Below are 17089 nucleotides of genomic sequence, written 5' to 3' on the forward strand. Positions count from 1 at the left end.
AACATTTATTTAAAAACATCAAACTTGTCATTTAATTTAGACAAACTTCTTCAACGGACATAAATATATATATATGTATATATTACACGTGTACATATATTTAAAATGAAAAATGAATCTGAAAACATCGATAGACATTGAGGGCACGAATACTTATATATTAGTATATCTATAATATTACATGAATCCGTTGACTTTGCTGTCGTGCGAGAATTGTAAAGTCTGAATAAATATAATAATTATTAATGTACAATTATGAGATGTACAAATATTATGATTAGACGTCTCATGTAGTGGCCATGTCTGATTTTACCCGGTCTGCTTGAGTCGTATCAGATATCGCGGGACGCCGACGAGATCTCGAGTACACGGGCATCTCGAATATACGAGCAAAGTCAATAGTCCTACCAGATACAGCGCTCGCAAAAGGATTCCCGACAGTTACGTGTTTCGCGTTGCTTCGGGGGAGCTGAAATAAATTTCAGATAACACCGAATTAAAGTGTGATAGCCGGGAACGACGGCTGAGAAGTATCCTTCGTCTTTCGTTTTCAGGAATATCCCCGAATGAAATACTTCTAAAATCGAGAAGAACATTTGGGGCTCGTAAACGGCTTCGTAAATAAGAACATTGGTTCTGAATCATTCCAGATTAACAAATTATTCAAAGTCCGTGCAGGCAAGAATAATATTTGCTTATTTTGAGCGAGTGTTTGAAATATATATATAGTATTTCATTTATATAAAAAAATAAAAAATAAATAAATGTACATGTCGAATTGAGTAACCTCCTCCTTTTCGAAGTCGGTTAAAAATAAATAGATATAATAAATAAATAGTGTTTGAAATATATACATAATTTGATAGTTTGAAATCGTTCAAGACGAGACCTGCCTTTGTCGAATCCACTCGAAATATTTCACGAATGACAGTATTAATTAATATTTAACAATCCCGAATATATAGCTACGCGACAGCAGTAGAAACGAAAGGGTAGAACGCATTCCTATGCGTTCGCCTCTGTAGCTCTCCAACAGGCAAAATCAGTAGCACCATTCAGTCATCGCGAGTGGCTATTAAAATCTCGATGCGTCCCGAACAAATTGCCGGACACTGTCCTTGGTCCTCCCTGCGTTTCTACTATTTTACAGGTAGAATATATTTTTAATATCGAAGCCGTCGGCTGGGGGAAGCGACGCGTTATTTTTCCAACGGGCTTATCGCTCGAGGTATATTTTTACACGGTGAGTCAACTTTTTCGCAAGTGCGAAACGCGCATATATCTCACTGCTTTGAATAAAAGTGGCTGTGCACACCCGTAGGAAAATCGAGCGCGGCAATCCGCACCCTTTTTCGGTTCGCGATTACTTTTCTCTCGTGTTTCCCTTATTCCGTTTCCATTTCCACGGCTATCGCGCTGGGGGGTAAATATATTATTAATGTTTGGCTCAGGATTTCCTTTCCACGCGGTAGGTAAACGTCTCAATTATCGACACATTTTCAGCAAATACGATGACCATCCGTAATACGATACGATGTATCGGTCTTTGATCTGAAATTACAAAGCTGGTCGATTTCACCCATGGGACGCGGCGTTATTTTTCGAATTACTTGCTTTGGACGCTTTAAACGCGTGGAAATCGTAGCTTCTCGAACCAAATTTTGTTTGGACAAACAGTTCACTTAATAGAAAGATCTGTTTGCTGGCGTTAAATAATTTCTAATGGCTCCAGTATGGCCATTTTCTTTCAAGAAAAATTTAAATAAAAATTATTTCTCTATTATCCAATGTTATACATATAATAAACTCCAACAAACAGATCTTTTATTAAGCCAATTATTTACCAAACAAAAAATTGTTGAAGCTTTCATTTCGACGCATATAGTTTCCCTCCTTAACTAAATCCTTTCGCTGCAATTTAGCAAAAATTAATTGAAGCGGGAACACCCACTTTTTTAATACCTGTTTCTTCGCCGGATTCTCAGATCCGCGATGCGAACGTCAAAAATTTGTGTGCCCAGTGAATACGGGTTAATCGTTCGTCTGGGAATTCGTCGAAAATTTGGGTACCGGCGGGCAGGTTCAAACCGCTGGCCAAACGATGCGTGAAACCGTTCAATGAGCCCCGAGGAAAATACAGCCGACTGGTCGACTGGCGTTCCGCGCAAAATCTCGATTCTTCTCGAACATTTTTTACGCGTCCTTTGACCCTGACGATGCGCGAAATCTTTCTGGACGTTATCGCATTATTGTTCGCACTTTCGCTACCGGTCGCGTGACCGTCCAGTAATTCCATTTTTTAACCATACTACCAGGGGGTCAGTATTAAGCTGCCTTCACAACAACGAAATTTGCTTCCTGGTTGCTTTTAAACCGCTCGTCGAAATTAAATATCGAAGTGCACCGTTATTTTCTAATATTTTTTTTTTTATTGTTATGAAGGAGCATTTTTTGATGCATTATGTTACATTTGTAAAGCTTGGAGGCTTTTGTTTACTTTGTTACGTGTCATTGTGAAGCTTCAGGTTTTATTTTTGTTACTGTGTTTCATTTGATAGCTTGCAGAGCTTTACGTAGCACTGGAAGTTAGGCAACTGTTCATATACTACTTTATGTAACTTCATGTAATTTCTTTATGTAATTTGATAAGAATTGTAGCCTTCATAGAAATTTTCGTACGAGCAGTTTCATCAGAAAGCAAAGATAAAAGTAATAATAAGGGGTCACATTCAGTGGTGTCACGTGGGAATTGATAGATACGACGTACGCCAAAGGTCGAAACGTTCACTATAAATAATAGCATGCCGATTCTTATTCATCTCGAAATGTACCCATATTAATACTACCATAGTTGTCCAAATTCAGCTATGTTGCCATAATTATACGAATTCACCCGTACAATTGCAATCTTTCCAAAGTAACTCGAACCATGCGAACAAAAATTTCTCTCTCCCCTCAAAAAAATTTAACGCCCAGAAAAAACTGATGTACCATTGCAAAGTCCTACTTCCGCTTATTAAAGAAATACGTCTCGTTTCGTTTCCACCAACAAGTGGCAGAAAAATAAAATCCTCGATGGACCGGCCCCCTAGACTCGATAGCGAACAACGTCCAGAACAAAATTCCGAGACCAACACCTAACGCCGTGTCCCTCGAATTTGCGCGTTTATCTTCCCGGGGAAATTCGTTTCTCCGGATGTAATTCCATCGAAAAACGTTGGACAGACGTATTCGAATCTGAAACTGAGCGTTCCCGGATAAGCGTGCTCTCTCGGTTTTTCGCGATGCCAAACGCATAAGTCGCGCTCGAGCGTTCAATAGCGGGGGCGACAGGAGGGGGTCGGGCGCGCGTTTGGTGGTGGCTGCATCCGAGTCGCATTTTCAAGCTACAATATACAAAATTAAAATGATATTTGATTTGTTATAACCTTTGTACGCGTAATAGCGGTATATTGGATTGTCAAAGGACACGGGGTAGCCTTTTTTTTTTTCATCGTACCGATAATTTTCCTCTGTGTGAAATATCGTCGTTATTATTTTCCATGCGTTGTCGACGTTCGACTGTGAGAAATTATTAACATAGCGTCTGCGGTACAAGGACGGGAGAGGGGTCGGAGCGGAGGGGCGTCGACGCACGGCCGATCTTTAAAAGTGAATTCTGCTAATAAATTGAATGCAAACGCTAATTTAATACGCGAAACGTTTCCCCTGAATTTTTCATCGTGCTAATTAATCCTCATTTATTGCGAGATTCCGTTCCTCGTCGCTGCCCGCGACGTTTCCGCGCCTGAGCGTTTCGACGAAACGGGACAATCGAAATGTCTCACCTTGAGAGCCGGAGCAATTCATGGTCCCATTCGATCTTCCGTTTTGCACAGGTGACGGGTACGACCTGAAACGAGAAATACATCGTCAGTACGATAGATCGAGTCATCCATGCACGTTAGTCTCAGCGAAAGATTGAGAAAATTGGATTCCTGGTAGTAGATGGCGAATGAATCGAACCCCGATTATTCGCGACGTTCATTGGACGGAGCGTTGAAATATTTATTCGTTCACTCATTAACCGATATTTCCGATGCGACATCGCGACGAAATCCCGAACGAAAATAACGTGTCGACCAGAGTGAAAATTTCGGACGTAAAATCGATATAGCGACTCTAGCGAGCGAGCTTTCGAACGGTGATAAACGATATTGCTTTCGTTTTATGAGCAAATGGTAAAAAAACAATTATAATGTTAGCATCGGTCTGTCAGCCCTAGCCAAACATTTGTACACCGATGTATGACGGTGGCTGTGACACCTATGGTAATGTTCATCTGTATATGGACACTGACGACGTATTTAAAAAAAAAAAAAAATGTAGAGCAGAAATGAGTCGCGATCGTGTCAATAACAAAGGGGAAAAATGAATATATAATATATTATTTTTTACGTGAAAGGGGCCTATTTACAGTATGTGCTTACAAGCGTGACCAAATTGGCTGCGTGTAAAAATGAAATGTACCGTCTTATATAGAATCCAAGAGGCGACACACGGCCTTCCAATACCAAAACGTTCGCCATAGCTAGGCGTACACTATTGACTTTCTGTCACACGACAATTTAGCCGGCGATGCCAAATGCCATGGATCTATGACTTAGTTTGGATCGTACACATTTTTAATACGCGAGATAAAACATTCATCAGAGTGTTTCTAGATCGAACGATGCTGCAACGACTAGTCTAAACGAGACACAAGCTTATGGAAGGTACAAATACGACATAGATAAAATATGGAAGAACATAATGTCTTATATGTGGGGGTTCGAAGTATCTTTTTTGGACAATTTTTTATTTCTTGACGTTTATTTCGCAAGGACATCTTGGTTATGTTTACGTGAATTACTGAAGTAGGTGTATCATAGTGTCGGCAATTAATTTTGTATCTTTCTAAGGTAAACTACAATCTATATGCACAGCTAGTCTTAAATATAACACCATCAACAGGGGATGATTCTTTGCTTGAAAATGAATCGAAAATGAAGAATGATATTTTTTCATAGGAAGCTTCGTCTTCGTAAAAATAAATCGAAAGGTTTGGCTGACCATGTCTGACCACGACTGGCCAGTACTACTAATTCTGGCATCGTCTAATGTACCATACCTCTTCTACGCAAATTGCAATTTTTTAAATGATTACAACTAATTGAAACGGACACTAGCATAACAGAAGCAACATAAATTAGCAACATAAGTAGAAATTGTGAGTAGTGGTCAGACACGCTGATCAAGTCGTACACGTGCTCCAAGGAGATTCAAGACCAATTTTCTCAAAATTCAAAGCTCAAATTAAAAAACTCTATTACTCATTTTCGATTCATTTTTCTCTCGCAAAATCATGTACATACATAAGAATGAAGCTCTGACCGATTACAAGCAACGTCCAGGGTAAACCCTTAAACCTAGAAAGGTGAAATTTTGCACAGAGGTTTCCTTTATGATGTTTACAAGGAATAAGAAATAATATTACGAAATTCAACCCGTAAAGGGGTAAAAAGGGGTTGCAACGTTACTATTTCACGCGAGTGAAATCGTAGGCCACGGCTATCGGAAATATCCGATTGAAACATTTGAGTTAGGGAAAACAAAAGACAGTCACCTGCTGATTCACGAAGGAACACGTGGTCGAATGCGAACGACATAAAATAAATAGTATTCGCGAGGCACAGCTAGTTTATTTATAAAAAGAATCGTGTAACTTTCAACCTTCCTGATTTCAAGAGAGCACAAACAGTTGGTAAACTAAACATTGAAGCAATCCGTGCGTTTCATTATTATTTAACTCAACAGACTGGCAGGTAAATGTTCCTATTTAATCAAGAAATATCAATAATGAAAGTAAAGGGACAAAATCAATTTTCACGCATAATAATTTGTATAAAAGCTTACAATTATGAATGGTTTCTGGTTAAAGACGTATGGAAAAATTGCTTTATTTAGTTTGCACAGTTACTCCACAAAGGAAAACTCAATTTACCGCTCAATTTATTTAATTTCCATTCGCGGGTTCCGATACTGAAAATGCATTCAAACTCGTCGAAACCTGACCCGATCTCGCAACTGGCGCAAATCTTGTTAACCCTGTTTTTCTTTTATTTGCAGAAATGAAGCCGCGGGGGATATCTTCGCTCGTCGACCAGCAACAGGTAATTTCAACACGTTTCGAATGTTCATTAACTTATTCGTCGGTCTTGTCAGGGTATTAATACCCCGACCCGGCGGGGACTAATGTCGAGTCGCTTACAAAGCCACAAAGCACCTTGTGAATCGTTAATCTTCACTGAGAACGATAACTATAATTATATACAGTTACGTCAATTACGATTACTCTTCCGTGAATGAAAGTGGGTTTGAGACGTGTCCTTCTTCATCGTTGATATGCGAGAGCACGGAATTTTCAACAACCTCGTAAGAAGAATTTCATTCGAAGGATAACGCGTGGCCCTTTTCAAATGTTGCGAACTGAAATTAATCGAGAACTTCTACACTTCGACTTATACTTTTATCCGTGCGATCCAAAAATTATATAAAGTCACGATTGAAAAAAGTAAAGTACACTTTGTACCGAAAATCTTGGTACTCGACTTCAGTTTCTATTGAATATAATACCTGCTTTCGCATATGAGCAAATTAGGAAAACCACCTCTAGCCGAGGCGCACGGTAATTACAAACTCGCTGATTCGCGTATTTTAAAGAGAAGTCGAAAGGAACATTTTCCTTTCATACGCGATTGCCGTTTCTGCAGCTTCAGGCGTTCGCGGCGATTCAGTTTCCTCCAGCGGTAAATTTCGTTGCGACCAATTGCGCTTTCTTATTCCGCAGCCGCGTTTCTTCGTTGCCTGAATAGGCGAGGCAAGTGGATGGAGACGTTACGCCGCGAGAAAGATTGGCTTCCAACTTACCCTCGGACGTTTCCCTCTTTTTCTCGCCCCCCTTCTTTCGTTAAAACTTCGCGACACGATGAGAGGGAAGTCGGTTAAAATGTGATTTCAACGGGCGACGGGGCACCAAAGGCCTCCCGTCGCGGGTGCTCGCGATCGAAACGCATCCGCGACTACCTCGAACTATCGAATTTCGATATCGAGAGGAGACTCGATCGATACGAAGTGGGGAAGAGTTGGGAAAAGAATTTTAAACGCCAGTAAATGAGGAGAAAGTGGAAGAAAAGAGGAAAATTCGTATTTTATTAGTTTAGTAATTTTTTTTCAGAAGAAACTCTAAAGATTTTTCACCTAATATTCAGTTGGATCCGATCTTAGTTGAATTCTTCACATAGTATCATAAATATCATAGTGATCCCTTGTTATTTTAAAAGTTCTAGAAAATAAGCACTCTGGTTGGCAATTTTTGATACCTAAATGGCTGTGTAGACATTTTTCAGATTTTTACTATTTGAAGGTGGTGTCTTTGAGAAGTCATATAAAAATTCATAGCCAAAAGGATTCAGTTTTTGATGCATTATGGTGCTTCGAGAGCACAGGTCTTCACTTTGTCAATTTTTAAGTACTAAGTATTAAATCAAAGTAATACTTCAGATCTAGATTATAATGGACATTCGAAAAAGTTCGTGGTGTTTTGTCGCTTGATCAAGGCGAGAATACTACGCAGCATTGTGAACAAATTTGTGGTTTTTACGGACAAAATGCTCTATCAAAATTTTTGGTGCCAAAGATGCAAATGGTTGGAAACGCCACGAACTTTTTCGAATACCCAATATTACATTCTTCATCCTTCCATAGTTGTACTATCCACGTGCGAGGAAAATAATACTTAGGAACGTCTTCTGAAGATTTTAAACTTTAAGAAAATTCATCGAAATAGTTTTTTATTTAAATGCTAGATTGGATTTCTCCCTCGACAAACCTTGGACACCTTTTTCTAAGGACTTCAAAGCTTTTTAGAAGTTCGTGTATTCCACATACACTATCGCCATCATGCCTCTGCTCTATATTTTTCACTGCCAATCACGTCATACGCATCTCAAAGCCTTCTTTCTCAAGCACGCTGTCCTTTTAATAATTTTTCGATCCAAACCCGGCGATGTCCCAGCCAACCTGTCAACATGTTGCACCGAGAAGCACCGTGACGCGATCGTCCCCGTCTATTCCCATTATGCGCGGATATTCGTCGCGACAAAGACACCCCCGACTAAAAGTGAATCTCGCTAATTAGTATTCAATGAGCGATTGAACACTATCGAGTCTTGTTCGCCGCAGGTCAAAGGAAGGATCGCGTTGACGGCTGACGCTCGTCATCTGAGCGTTAAGAGAGGACACCGTGTCCTCGGATAGCTGCGAAGCGTAGCCTTGCTGCCCGTTATTTAACTCAAAGAAGTGATAATAAACAAATGAGGGAACACGGCGAAGGAGAAAGGGTGAGAAACAGCGGAAAATCGTAATCAACCGGGGCCGTCATCGAAGCGCGCAAGCCCGCGCGCACTCCATTTAATTGATTGTGCACCCCATAAGCACGCGCCAATTATGATTGTTCTCTGTATTATCCACCCCTTTCGTTTCCTCTCCCGTCGGTCTCGATCTCGCTTGGACACCTCCTCTCTCGCTCCATCTTTCATCTAATTATGAGACCCGATGAGCTTTGCGGCACGCCAAAGCCGAATCGTGTGTCCAGAATCGTTCCGAGCGAATTACGACCGATCATGGACCGTACTCTCGATTAAACATAACAATGGACACCCGTCTATTCTCGGTTTCGATCACTTTTCGCGCGCGATATCAGTGACGGACTTATCGACATATTTTTTTTTTTTTTTGTAGTTGCGCAGTCGTTCTAAGATGTAGGAATATTTGAAAATTTTTTTCGAGGACACTACACGTTCGATCTGAATATTTTGTATGCGCATCAAAAGTTTACGTTTGGAGTAAAACTTCTGTCAATTTTGACAATCCTATGTTAATCTATATAGGATATATGAGCGCCCTTATGGGGCGGGTTTCTCGACCTCCGATGTCCAAAACATAAGTTTTTAGAAATCTGGATATAACGAAATCAACTTTACCGTTATCATCGTCGTCGATATTCGCAGAGATACGCCGGGAGGGTTAAAGCAAATCGTCGCCGGTTCCGAAAGTGTATTCTCAGCGGATACGAGTCGCGAGAGAGGGGTTTGCGGTCATTACGAACTCCAGAGTGCTCGTATAAACTTCTCTGGCAAGTGAAACCATTACGATCAGCTGTGTGCTCTCGATCGATTAAATAGCTCCACGCTGGCGGAATCGAAAACACTTGGACGGAATAATTTCTGCCGGCGGCATCGTTCGCAGCCAGTCACGACCCACCTTCCTTTTCCTTTCTTCGAACTTGTACACCGAGCGGTCGATTCGATCGAATCGACGAGTCCGTTCCGTCATTTGACAATTTTTTAGCGTGGAATATCAGCTGCGTTCTCTGACGCTTTTTTTCTTCATCCTCTGCCTGGGAACGACGATGATTAACGCCGAGATGCTTTTTTGTGACCTTTGACGTTGGCCGATCTTGCATCAGGTTGTCGAAACAGGTTTCGAGCGGCCTCAACGTAAATGGATTTCAGGCGACAGCAATTGTGCTTACGAGTATTTGGCAGAGAAGGAATCCTCCGACTGGATTGCTTAATTGGTTAAAGCAATTAGCTGGTACGCGAGGAATCTTGGCTCAGCGAGTCGACTTATTGCTTTTGCGATGCGCAGGACATTCTCACCAATTTGTTTGCCATGGTCTATGCAACAGTTCTGTTGTTAGTTGCCCTTTGTTTAATACTTCGTTTGGTAATTCGAAGGCGTATATATATATATATATATATATATATTTTTTTTTATTTCAGGACATTTGACTCCGAGAGATGAACATTTCTTTCTTTATCTGAGATAAAAGGAAATTTTTAATACAGAAATACACGACAACCGTAGCGATTAGACTACAAATATTCACGCAATTATGGTAAATGGATACACGAGGAAGTGTACGAGGATGCGCACAAAAGGAAAAATGCACAACAAAAAACACGTTACATTCTTTAGAAAATGAAACATATTTTCATTTAAAATTCAAATCTTTGTCTGTGCTCATTGAAGTATAAATCTGGAAAACTATCGCACTGTGGTGTATCTACACCAACCACGTTTACCGAGATTCCTTCAGTGGGATGTATCCAATACTATTTCTCAAGGTTCAAACTATTATTCGACCGAAAAAAAAAAAAAAATGTCCAATTGTTCCCTCGCGAAGGTGACGCCTTCCCCGAAGAATTTAAACGAAGAAAGGCTAAAAAAATTCGTCGAGAACGTCGTAAGCTTGTCTTTGGACGACTCGAGACTCGAAATAACGAGGCTGCCGGTCCGTGGTTCGGCGTCGAGCGTCGTGACGCGGATCGAATCCGCGCGAGAGCAAGAGAGCGAGAATAGATGCGACTGTAATTGGATTTACAGTCATCGGTTCGGTTCGCCCGGCGGATAGAGGCCTAAAGGCCGCGTTACTCGACACCAGCCACGCTTGCTCGATTTTAAGGCGTCCAACTACCCTCAACCACCCCGAAAACAGCCCCAATTTTAGGGAATTTTTAAGGTAAAAATTACGATGCATACAAAGTTCAAATTTAAAGACACGAATATACAGAGTGTCCCGTAACTGGCGATACAAGCGAGTATGGTGTGATTCTACGTAAAAAATTGAATCGAAAATGTGGAATAAAATTTTTTCATATGACGCTTTAATTTCGAGAAAAAAAAATAAGTTTGAAAATTTGCCGAAGTAACTGTGCTCTCCTTATTAAATTGCATCGAACGTTTCCTAATGTTTCGTTGTGCAATTTTAATCGTTCAAATGCTGTAATCATTTTTTGTTTTGATTGTTCAGCGCTCGATATGTCATCACTGTACCCAATCAACTTAACATGACTTCACAAATAAAAATCTAAATGTGATAGATCCGGAGATCGTGGCGGGCGAAGTATATCGTCATCGCAGCCGATCCGTTAGTGATAATTTTCATTTAAATTGCATCTTACTTCTCCACTATAGCTTGATATTCCATCTTGTTGAAAAATTAAATTTCTTCGAATTAGAAGAGAAACATTTTCCAATAATCAAGTACACATGTACTCGACATATTTTCAAACTAATTTTTGTCAAAAATAGAGCGTTATATGAACAAATTTTATTGTACAATTTCGATTCAATTTTTCGCGTAGAATCACCCTCTACTCGCTCGTACTACCAGTTACGGGACACCCTGTATAATCAGTGATATACATTGAACGACAGTATGTAATCTGTCTTTTACTGTGTAGGGTATATCATTTGATTGAGGGTAATTTTTGTCTGTAGGTATGAGTGGGAGCATGAATACTACATGGCATGCAGAGTTGAAATTTAAGTACATGAGTATATAAATATGCCAACTGACAATATGTAATTTCTTTGAGGGGTATGGAACGAACCAAATTTTATTGACGTACTACAACAGTATAATTTTTTCCTTCCTGAGGATTGCTTTGATGCGTGGTCAAAACGCTGGACAATTTATTGGCCCTCTTGTGGAAAAAACAATTCTTTTTCTTTTTTCTTTTTGTATACTCAAGGAAGAAACTGCCCCTTTAACCAAACACTGGATCGAGTGTTTCGCCAGCGATTCGACGGGCGCGTAATGGAACCCCTCTGCCCCATGGTGTAAATACATATTACGCTCGAGACTAAATACAAACAATCCGGCGCGGTTCGCACGGAGCCGCGTATAATGCAGCCGGTCGCGTTGTTTCCGTCAAAATTGAAAATTACAGACCCCCCCCCCCGCTCCCCGACTGATCCGTTTGTGTCGAAGGCCCCGCCAACAGGGGGCAAAATATGAAATCAATATTTGCGTAGCCGCGCGCACGCACCCCCCTCGAGCGACATTTATACTAATATTCGGCAGTTTTACAGAGGAATTGGCTCGGACCGGCGAAAATTATTCGACCGTATTGCTTAATCGGCATAAATAAAATTTAGCGGGCTTGTTTGGTTTGTCAGTGATTTTTCATCGAAAGTCGAAGCGCGCTGAACCCTTGCCGACCCTCGTTGGGTGATATAGTACGTGGCTTATTTATTTTTTTTTTTTGTGTAATTCAAGGGAGGAAGTATGCACAAGCTTTTTCCAACCGACTGTGTGCGTATGCATGTGCAACCGATTTCATGTACATATCAAAAATTGCACATAATGTATATAATGATTATGTGTGTAAGCACTTCAACGAGCATACTTTTATTTCTAACCACGCATCCAAACCCTAGTATAACGAAATGAGTGCATACCAAATGCGCACACAAATCGTACGTAATGTACAATAATTATGTGCATATATACTCACTTTAACGTGCATATCTTTATTTCTAACCATACATTCAAACCCTGGTATACGAAACAAGTGCAAGTGCGGTAGACACAGTTGCTGCACCATACCGAACCAAATATTAAAAATTGTCTCTTCAACAAATGCTCGAATCGTTCCTGTTTCAATCTCACGTATCTTCGAACCAAAAAAAAAATCTAGCCGCTCTTTCCAAAAACACCTCCGTATACAATCTTTGAAAGGGTCAAAATAAATTCCCCAATCGTTAAAAAAAAAAACTGCTCTGGATTAGTTCACCTCCACAATAGCCACGTATCGGGGATGTTTGCTACCTCCTTCCGCGAAGTAATCAAAGAAGCAAAGAATGACTTCCTTTTTGGTCTACCTGTTGAGAATAATTTCGGTCCCCCGGGCGTGATTCGAACCCCGTTCTTTGATTTCGCGTTTCTCGCGTCGTTCACCTCGCGAGTCAGGGGACGATTCGCGTGGGTGGAAAAGGGAAACGAAGGGATGGGAATACACCGGGGGTAATACCGATATGTTGTAATAACTCGGAGCATCTAAATGCCGCGATTACTATAATCGAGGTCGAAAAAGCCTCGGTGCACTACCATTCTTGGCGTACGCGGGCCTCTTCGAGGATTTTAAAGCTCTCCTCTCGGTTTAAATTATAGACTACGCACGGCTCGACTATTATGTCGAGTCGGGTCTATTAATAGTGCACGCCGCGTCCTAGGAAAAACGTTGCGCCCGGCGTTTTATCGAGGCTCTCTCGCTCGCGATAAATCACCCCTTCCAGCAAAGCCGGTACCGTACGACCTTCGACAATCTTTCGACGTTTGCGGAAGCTCGATCGAATCGACGTCTCCTATTGGAATCGATTCCTCAGCCACGTGGTCGATATTGTGCGCGTACGGTCTTCTTCTTATTCGAACGTCGCGAAACGTGGCCACGGAACTCAAACGTGCAATTCTATACAAGAATTCACTAAATCATTCACGAAATCACTAAACGTATAGTAATAATAATTATTACTTTTATCAACCCTTTGCACTCGAAAGGTGAGTCTCAGACATCGCTAGGTTTCACGTAGCAAATCTACGAGCAATAATGTTTCTTTAGGTTCAATTTCTTTGGAACTAGAAGTGTCTATAAAATCTTCGAAGTCAATTGAAACTTAGCATTCGTGGCAATACAGAACGTAGAATGCCAAGAAAGCATCTCGAGCTGCTGGTAGATACAAAAGAAAGAAAGGTCTCGAATGCAAAGGGTTAATTATAATTTTGTATAGGTAGCAGTCGCGTTCTAATTCAACTCTTTCTTTTATTACACCTTTATATTCATCTTTCTTATGCAAGACACGTTAAAATTCTCGATAAATGTCTGCGATAAATACACCATTTCAAAGATAAGATTCAAGTTTCAATTCTACTTCTGTATACGTGAAAATACGATTTTGAGTAACTGTCCGCAGTTTAGTAATTAATGACCGAGGAAAATGATGCGTTCGGTATATAAAATAATGGGTTTAAGTGCCAGCTGGGATAATAGCGTCACGTGCAACTCGATAATCACTGTCATAATTAGTCCCCCATCCCCTCTAATACTTTCTGTCGAGTGGAATTAATTTCTCTTTTTTCCCATGGTTATCTTTTGCGGGTTCATTAAAATATATCTCCTAGGAAAAGTTGCGTAACCTTGAACTTCGAACCTGCAGATATTGCATGAAATTTAGATATTCAATAATCAGACCTTTTAGAAATGATTTCACGGAGACATACTACTTAGATTGCGGATTTTATGAATTTACGACGTACAATAACGTGAGAAATACACAAAAAGTATACATAATGTTGGATACATACCACAATTAATATAACAATGTTATTACTTAATTTCCTAGAAGTGCACAGACCTTTTGATTCTGTTTGGCATGTGTCTATTATATTATTTTACATCATAAATGCATAAAATTCACACCCAACTTATTAATATTATAAAAATTCAATTCTCACGTACAAAAATGCATTTATCTGCAACTCAATCTTCAGCTTCACACGACGAATGAGCACGTATAACAGATTCTTGACTCCCAACCACGTATACCCGAAGTTTTCTCAACGAAATTGGAACGAAAACTTCCGGCTCGCCTTTGTTCCCAGCTTCCTCGCATTTTCTCGGATAATTAGTCGATAGATAACGATAGTTCACGGACACGATGGCAGGCCCCGTGAATGATTATTTTGTTCACAGAAACGGCCAGATAAAACCACGAGTAATCTTTCAGGTTCGGGTTACTCGGAACAATGAGGTCTGCAAACACCGAGGGGTGCAACAAGCTACAGCTTAAATTTTGCATAGCTTCCATGTCGGAGGCTGTAGGGAAACTTTCTATTAAAAGAACATGGCGGATGCACGTGGAAAAACAAACTTGTATAACAACGAATGTTGCTACCAAGTTAAATACTGGGAACACGAGACTGGTTACTATCTGGTATAATAAGATTGTTAAAGGTTGGTGCGTTTATACAAGGCCTGAAAATTAATACTTTTCCAGCTAACGATAACACATATGCGTTGAAGTACTAGGATTCCACAGGGTGTTTGAAATGGAAAGGCTGGAATTCTTATAGGGGGACGAAGATCTACAGAAAATAACATATAAAAGTTGTTTAGTGAAATATGGTAAATTATGTGGTGTAAATTATTTTTCTATGGATAGAGGAGATTTAATTTTGTTTAAATAGAAGCTTATATATTTGAATGTAGAGAAAGACAGAAATTGTTTGGTAAAAAGTGGCAAATTGTATGGTGTACATTATGTTTCTTTGAGTGGGGGACATTTAATTTTGCTAAATGGAATTTTATATATTCGCATGCAGGGTAAGATAGGAGTTATTTAAACAAATTCATAGACCTATCATGGCACGACTCGAGCCTTCTTCCGAAGACAAATATTTTCCTCGAACACTAATCAAATGTTCCGAGTGCCAAGCAGAATTTCACCCCCACCTGAGGATCCTCTACCAGCTGAAGCTTGTCGTGTTGCACACCCAATCACGAACGAGAATTAAATTAAATAGATACACGAATAAACGTACAGCAGATGCAATCTTCCCGAGACTATTCGTAGCCCTCCTCGTGAAAAGAATCGTGCCACTGTCGCGAACAGAACAGCGGAAGAAAACCTCTTCGGGAGACAGTTACGTAAAGTATCTCGGACAGATCTCGACCAGAGGCTTCACGATTGAATGAAAACATTCGGAAAGGCTGGACTCGATTTACTCCTTGTCTCGACGCGTCGAAATCGCTCGTTTGCGATTATTTAATCCCGCTGAACGAAACACAGCGCTGCCCCGACAGGAAGATGTCTTCCTCGAACGCTCGTTTCGTGAGTGCTCGTCGAAAAACGTTCGCAACAATGCCTCGCAATAACGTTCCCCGCTGATTCGATTGATTTTTAATGCAAAGTGCCCCCGAGTGGGAACGTTTTTTTCGCTGTTCTCTCCCGCGAGAAAAGCTCTTCAACGTGTATCGATGATGATGTTATTCAGAGTACGCGCGAGATTTTATCGGTTTTCCCGCGTTCGTTCTTAGCATTGTCCCCTTTGAACGCCGCGGCATTGTTTCCCTTCCGATTTTCTAAATACACCGCGGAGCTATTGTGCGCGACGTTGCCCGGACCTTGTCTGAAACAGTGATTCTCAATGCCTTTTGCCACGTGGACCACGCCTGAATTTCATTTGCCTCTACAGGCACCTCTCGTGATTGCTGATTGGAAATGTATGCGACAAAATGATGGGGAAGATGTAGGAAAACACAGAAATACGTGTGTACGCAGTGTATAAGAATTGCGATAATACCTACGGTACACTACTTGTACTCTGCGGATGTTAATGGAAAATCCTATTTTTACAGGTTCGATAAAGAATTTATTTGTCTTATCTTCTCTGCAGTGTAACGTGTGTTTTATGATTGATATTTTATATATTTTTTTGCAACTCTACGAACTCCATATTGCATCCAGAATTTTAATATATTTTGTGTAAGAAGTATGTATATTGTATGTCATATACATATAAATAATGAATGGATTAAACAGTACTGTAGTAATACCGACATTTGTACGGATAATTAAATTATTATTATTACCCATGCAAGACAATCGAAGAAGGTATATTATGCGTTTAATCGGTTTACTACAAGTAACATGAATAACGCGAGTTACCAACACAACAATGCTATTATCTGTACAGAACAGAAGAAGATAATATATTTCACATTTAGTACATTTACTACAGGTAATACGAGTAACGAGAGTGTATAAGCCACACAATACAAAATTGTTATTATCCGTAGAGAACATAAAATAATAGGAATGAGATTCACAGATAGACTCTAATTGAGTAAGAAGAAAAGCAACCTCCGCAAACAACCGCACGTAGAATTATTACAACATTTCGTTATATTTTTTCGAGGTCCAGCGTGCAGTAATGGTTTTTAATTTCTATTTACACCTTTCCCGTGAACCTAAGTGAATTATACGTCAGCCGTGTTTCGAATATAAACTGTACCGCGATATCGAGAGTTCTTAATTAGACTACATCGTCGAAACGCGAAATGAAAAGTGATCCGCTTTTGTTCCAGTTAATTAATGACGAAATCAATTAAGTGAATACTTGTGGCCGTTTGTTTAAACAGTGATTTAAATGAGTTTTATATTT

The 17089-nt window shown here is 40.1% G+C and overlaps 2 protein-coding genes and 1 long non-coding RNA gene across 6 annotated transcripts in view; 2 read left to right on the plus strand and 1 right to left on the minus strand.

The window, feature by feature from the left end:
• LOC128887441 (uncharacterized) overlaps window positions 1-17089 on the minus strand; it is a 118385-nt gene that overhangs the window by 59398 nt on the left and 41898 nt on the right. For both annotated transcript variants that reach the window (XM_054143297.1, XM_054143296.1), the window contains exon 2: window positions 3828-3892. In XM_054143297.1, the coding sequence (XP_053999272.1) occupies window positions 3828-3892 (65 nt within the window). The remainder of the gene's footprint in view (window positions 1-3827; window positions 3893-17089) is intronic.
• LOC128887437 (uncharacterized) overlaps window positions 1-17089 on the plus strand; it is a 143217-nt gene that overhangs the window by 48878 nt on the left and 77250 nt on the right. For all 3 annotated transcript variants that reach the window (XM_054143290.1, XM_054143288.1, XM_054143289.1), the window contains exon 3: window positions 6148-6191. In XM_054143290.1, coding sequence (XP_053999265.1) covers window positions 6150-6191 — 42 coding nt within the window. In that variant the 5' untranslated portion in view covers window positions 6148-6149. The remainder of the gene's footprint in view (window positions 1-6147; window positions 6192-17089) is intronic.
• On the plus strand, window positions 10057-12643 carry LOC128887455 (uncharacterized). Its single transcript, XR_008460047.1, has 2 exons — window positions 10057-10603; window positions 11365-12643. It is a non-coding gene; the product is annotated as an uncharacterized LOC128887455 (long non-coding RNA).

This window comes from Hylaeus anthracinus, unplaced genomic scaffold, assembly GCF_026225885.1.
Source record: "Hylaeus anthracinus isolate JK02 unplaced genomic scaffold, UHH_iyHylAnth1.0_haploid 11989, whole genome shotgun sequence".
In the NCBI taxonomy this organism is placed as follows: domain Eukaryota; kingdom Metazoa; phylum Arthropoda; class Insecta; order Hymenoptera; family Colletidae; genus Hylaeus; species Hylaeus anthracinus.